The sequence below is a fragment of the Curcuma longa genome, chromosome 9, assembly GCF_044706935.1.
Source record: "Curcuma longa cultivar G26 ecotype Majalengka, Jawa Barat chromosome 9, ITB_CL_G26_1.1, whole genome shotgun sequence".
Classification (NCBI taxonomy): Eukaryota; Viridiplantae; Streptophyta; class Magnoliopsida; order Zingiberales; family Zingiberaceae; genus Curcuma; species Curcuma longa.
This window is the reverse complement of record NC_133869.1, coordinates 8,610,636-8,616,635: the sequence shown is the minus strand read 5'-3', so window position 1 is coordinate 8,616,635 and position 6,000 is coordinate 8,610,636. Positions and strand designations below refer to the sequence as shown.

General features: G+C 42.6%; 1 protein-coding gene across 1 annotated transcript; it reads right to left on the bottom strand.

The window, feature by feature from the left end:
- Window positions 1–956: 956 nt before the first annotated feature.
- Window positions 957–2,715, bottom strand: LOC141835224 (uncharacterized). The gene has a single exon (XM_074722653.1). The coding sequence runs from the start codon at window positions 2,293–2,295 to the stop codon at window positions 1,195–1,197; it is 1,101 nt and encodes a 366-aa protein (XP_074578754.1). The 5' UTR covers window positions 2,296–2,715; the 3' UTR covers window positions 957–1,194.
- Window positions 2,716–6,000: the final 3,285 nt, after the last annotated feature.

Genomic DNA, 6,000 nt, shown 5'->3' with positions numbered 1-6,000 from the left:
AACAATAATCACCAGGTGATCTTCACATTATTACTTTTGATGATGATCTGATCGCCATCAAAAGAAAATAGTAAATGAAGACAGCAGTCACGCGTCATATGAGTGAAAGCCTAGAACGGACAGACCTTTTCCCAATGAAAGAGAGAGAGAGAAAGAGCGTGAGGAATATAATTCTTCAAGCACGCGTTAAAGGACATTAACTTCATCCTAAAGTGCCTACAAATGAGTCAGATATCATTAGCATAAAGAGATCATAACATGAAAGGACCTTCAAAGAAATTAAATTTTTATCTATCATCATCCAAAATAACTTTTATCTCTCTCAGCTCTTCCGTTGTATATATATTATCATCCCTACTTTTGGAAAAGATGAAACACTTGGCGATTAATGGTGATTGAGTGTGACTTGTCATTGCCTTAAGTTTTGCTCACAAGAAGCAGATAAGCTTTGGTTGGATTAGGGTTTCTGATATCGAGTTCCAGCGTCAATTCAAAATATGACAGCTCTAACGTGAAGCAGAACAACCGACATGAATTGTATGTCGTTTGGCCTTTTGCCACTGTGCCCACGCTGAGACAACTAGAGCTCGATCATTAAGGCAGATGAACAGAAGTTAGGGACAAGTGCTGTGAATGGATTGGCTGTTGTGACTTTATATACGAAATATATATATTATAATTATATGGAACTAAAATATGCATCCTGCAATCATTGAAGGAATCAGTCTCTGAGTTGGATGCTGAAGTTGACATGCTGTAACTCATCAGTTTTCTGATCTCACCATCCTCCAAGGAACAGCAACCTCATCTCTTTCTCCATGCAGTCTTAAGTCATTCCACTGTTGAACTCAGCCATTGCAGTCTTTCTTTAATTCTCTCTCATTCATTAACTCGATCAATTTTCAGAAGGCACTTGCATAAAATAAAGAAGCATCCAATTGATACAGGAATTAAGTAGCAAGCGAAGCCATGTCAAAATTAACTTGATTCACTTTTGCACACAAATTAAGAAAATGATCGCCTGCATTGGGTCGTGCGAGATCGATCGATCGATCAAAAAAAAACAAGCAAAAAAAATATCAGGAAACGACTGCAATCCTGTGAATCAAAATGATATTAAAGCTAGCTCAGGAATGATGGATCATGAATTAATGAGGATAGATAGATATCGATATCATGGCTACCGGAGGATGATCAGGAATCGCTGGTGCTCATCGTATCGTGGCGATCGATTTTGTGGTGGTGGGCAGACATGGATGATGTTGAGACCGTCTCGGAGCCGGCTGACAGTGTGCGGTAGATGTTGGGGGCAGAAGGAGTGGAGAAGCTACTGTGGGGTTCGCCGGCGATGGCGGCGGTGGAGAGGCCTAGTTGTTGGCTTGGGAGGAGGGCCATGGGAGTGGGTGGGAAGTTCATGAAGTGGAGGGCGGTGGATCCTCTAAACATGGAGCTGCTGCCGCCGCCCATTTGAGGGAATGTCCAAATGGACTGCTGGCTACCGCCACCACCAACCGTGTGATCTTGTTGGGAGTTAGGGTTTGTGACCATCCAAACGGTTCCACTTGGCATTTGGCCGCCATGGCTTGATATCTGGCCGTAGCCTGCCATCTGCGATTGCTGCTGCTGATGGATCTCGGACTCCCATCGCCGCTTTCTGAGGTTTCGGATATCAGCCTCCGCCGACGCGTCGAGGCCGATGCTGCATGAATTGAAGTTGAGTAGCACGGAGGAGGACGTGGAGGGCCCTTCTAAGGGGAAAGAAGAGCTGCCACCGCCGGCGCGGTCCCAGATGTAGTGGTTGGGGAGGGCTTCCGCCGCGGACATGGAGTTAAAGTAGTTGGCGGCGGCGAGAAGGTGGGACGGGGCGGAGATGGTGGCGCCGGAGCTGCGGAGGGAGATGTTGAGGGAGGTGAAGTTGGCGGGGATGGTGCCTGTCCCGGTGGCCGCGATGACGGCGGGCTCCGCTTGCTGGAGCAGCCACTCAATGGTCTCGCCGTCGGTCTTGTGGCCGAGCTCGCGGGTGAGCTGGAAGACTCGCGCCGCGCAGAGGGCAGGCATGCGGATGCGCCGCCCGCGGCCGTCCACCTTGGTGTGCCGGTCTTTGTTGGAGTTTCTCTTGGGCGGCGGCTTCCGCGCTGCCACCGCGAGGTCAGCCGCGGCGGAGCCGCCGGAGGAGACAACCATGGAAGGATAAGCTGAGCTGGAGCAGGAATCTAACTCTTCCTTCTTCTCCAGCAGCTGGAGAGGGAAGCTGGGGCGCCGCCTCGACGATCCACCGCTTTCTCCTTCTTCCATGATTAATCTATTACTAAACTCGAGATCACTGAATCTATATGTCAAATTCGCAGTAAAAGCAAGCAAAGAACGGCCTGCAGCATCGAATTGAAGAAGATTGAGAGAGGCAGCTGCAAGTAGGTAGGTAGCTAACTAGACTAGGGTTGGGGATTGTCGAAGGGCAATGAGGTTGACATATATTTCAGAAGATGGGGTTTGGTAGGCCATGGCCAACTGAAAGCTCAAAGCGATCGAGAAACTAAGTTTTTGTGGCCAACTGAACGATCAGATGAATTCAGGTGATCCTTACGGATCGATGCATGTTGTAGGGCACCACAAACTCGGGACGAAGATTTTCACAAACACCGGACTTGCTCAAATTGGTAGGCCACTCGATCGCGAGCTGAGATATTTGATGCACTAGCTAGAAAGGGAATACGGGGAGAGAAGAAGAAGATGGGAGGAGACCACAGAGATAAAGAGAGAGAGAGAGAGGATAAGGGAGATGAATAGTATGGGCGATTAATAAAGTTAGGATGTGTATGATCCGATATTGTTATCCTGCGTGATAAACTCGTGCGTGACTTCCTGATCCACCGCTGTTGTCGCTGCCCTCGCCGCATTGTCCGACCGCCGCCAGCTGCCACCTCGGCCGTGATCCGCGCGCCACTTGTCGACGCTTCACTCGGCACCGGATTTCGACTGGATAGTGGTCGGACTCTGACGAATTTGATCGGAAATAGCCGCCCCCCACTGCACGGCCACTATCGACGGCGATCGGGCTGGATCGGATTGATCTTTCCTCGGCTGGTCTCCGGCTGCGATTTGATCGGAATCCGATCACGATTTGACTAGAAACGGCACTACCACTGCCGACCCTGTTTCTGGTTGAATTCCGTCGAATTCTGACCACTATCCGATCAGAATCTGACGTCGAACGGAACGCTGACGAGCGGCGCATCGATCGTGCCCGAGGCAGCGGCTAGCGGTGGCCGGACGACACAGTGAAGGTGACGGTAACGACGGTGGATCATAAATGTCGTGCACGGATCATGGATTTCTGATCGTGCAGTGTAGCATTTCTCCGGTAGGATCTGATAAAGGAAATGAGAGGAAAGAGGTGAAAACTGATAGTGACTGGTGGCAGTAGAAAGCGTGGCATGTCCAATGAGATCGCCATCTACAGGAACTCCGTTTTGGGCTGTTGCCATATTTTAATATATCCCTGCTGTTTGAACGTCAGGAGTCCTGCAGTAACAGAGTTATTTTAGTCAAGTACCATGAATTCCATTCATCTCCGATGTGATATTATATTCGGTAAATTCTTAAAAGGTGTATTTTAAATTCGAGAAGGTTAAAAGACATATTAAAATTTTATTTTCTTCAAAAGATATATGGACATTCATTTTTTTTATTTTCTTTCTTTTATTTATATTATAAAATAATAAAATTAATAAAGTTGATTTTATTAATAAAAATAATATAAAAATGAAATAAAAATTTACTTGGGTTAAACCAACACTATAACTTAAATATTAGCATTATTATTATTGTGTTGATTTTTGAAAATTATCATTATAGTATTATGAAAGTTTTAATTAAATTATTTTGAGTATAGCTTGAAGAGCCTTAAAATAATATATTGAAGATTTATTTAGACTTAAATTTACCTAATAAATTTGTAAGGAGTTGGAATGAGTGTCATCAGAATTCTCTAGGTCCATTAATGAAGGGAGTAAAACTATAATGATTAATGAGATAGATGCTGTGATATGTAGAAGGGAGATGTGGTAAAAAATCTTGATCCTAAGTCTACTACACAAAGTTATAGGCTCGTTATAATTAATATAAAATGTAAAACATTATAAATCTTTTGAGTAGCGCTGAGAATCATTTACAATGATAACAGAAGACACCCTTAGACTTCAGAGCACTGTAAAAACCTACAGGAGTTGAAATGAGTTTGATCATATCCCTCTAAATCCATCAATGAATTTTGATCGAAACTCATTTATGAACTTAAACTCATTGATCAAAAATAATCATGTCCATCTTTTTTATATTTATTTATTCTAATTAATATATATATGTGTGACTTTGTTAAGCAATTAGCAAGAGAAGAATATATTTTAATTGTAGGCACGCTATTTCCCCCTATAATGCACGCACTCTATGATCTTATAATTTATTGCCATGAATGTTTTCTCGTTTTTGTAGAAGTTGGAAGTGCTAATAATGATCTATTTCCTCCGATGAACTCGAATTGTCCCAAGTAGCTTTCAAGTTTATCTTTTGGATTTGTTTCTTCTTTGATTTTTCAGGTGAATTTGCTTCCTTCTCCCTATCTTTCCTCAATTTTGGATTCAAGTCTCTTTCCTGTCCTTCCTTCCTTGGTGTAGTTGTGGCAACATATCATTCATCTTCTTTCTTCCATCTTCATTTTGTTCTTTAGATATTTATTCAAGTTTTCCTTATTTATTCCTTAAATTTATGTCTTTAAGACTTAAATTTATGTAAAAATTGATCAAAAGATTGATATATCGATTTGCTGATTCAAAGATCTCGATCGAGCCTTGCGATCTCATCTTTATCAAGTTTATCGGTCTATCGATCATTGAGATTGATCTATTGAACTATGTGCCATATCATCGATCCGGATCCAGACTCAAACTTGATAAGTCGAACCTCGATCGGTCTATTGATCTTTGAAATTGATCTACTAATCTTGTCTGGATTCGGTTTGATTTGAATCAAGTTCAATTAACCCCAAATTTGATTTGGCGGTGTTTGATTTGCGTCTGATTTATGTGTGGTAGAAGAAGTAAGTTGAGAATATTAATAATTTGATGGAATTTATGAATTTTGGGAAGAACATGTTCTTCCTACGTGTTTTGAGAACCAAGAAGATGAGAATTCATAAATTTCTAAAAAATCCTCTTATTTTCATCCATTTTGGATAAAAAACAGGAATATTTATAGAAATAAAAACTTAAAATAAATTTGAGATAATCAGGATAGTAAAGAAGAGATTTCAGATCTAGTTCAACTAGAGTTACAGAATGCTGGCCAAGCTGCGATCTCAGATAGCTCTTTCATAGGAGTTAGCTAATCATCCTATTGTTAGAAGCGTGGAAGGCACTTTCTACTTTTGCATCCTTCTCCTACGGTAAAAAGGGGATAAAGGAAGGGCATCTTTAGATGGCTCGACCGTGCCGGGAGAGAGAAATCTTTCTACGTTTTGAATAACGTCGGATAGTCGGTCAGCCTGGATTGTCGGCCCTACTATATATTGGGGTGATCGACTCGGACGGCCGGCCCTATCATATATTGGGACGGTCAGCCCGGGCAGTCGGCCCTACCTTATATTGGGGTGGTCGGCCCAGGCAGTCAAATAGTCATAAATCGCGTAGCAATTTCATTCCTCTGTTATGTAATTTCACTCTTATGCGTAGCAATTTCACTCCTCTGCTATAGAATTTCATTTCTTTGCTACGCAATTTCACTTCTCTGCGTAGTAATTTACGCAATTTAACTATATTAAGGCCGGCCGCCGCAATATATGGAACAATTCCTTTTGTCGTGTATTCTCGATTGATGCAACCTCAGATGCTTCAATTGTTTATTTGAGTATTTAACAAAAGATTACATCTATGGGTTCCGTATTATGAGTCAATCCTACTCCACTAGTACCAATAGGCAGCATAGGGGAAGATATACATCTGGTCT

Bases quoted from the DNA above. Each gene is read 5' to 3' on its own strand.
- LOC141835224 (XM_074722653.1), bottom strand. From the start codon at position 2,295: ATGGAAGAAGGAGAAAGCGGTGGATCGTCGAGGCGGCGCCCCAGCTTC.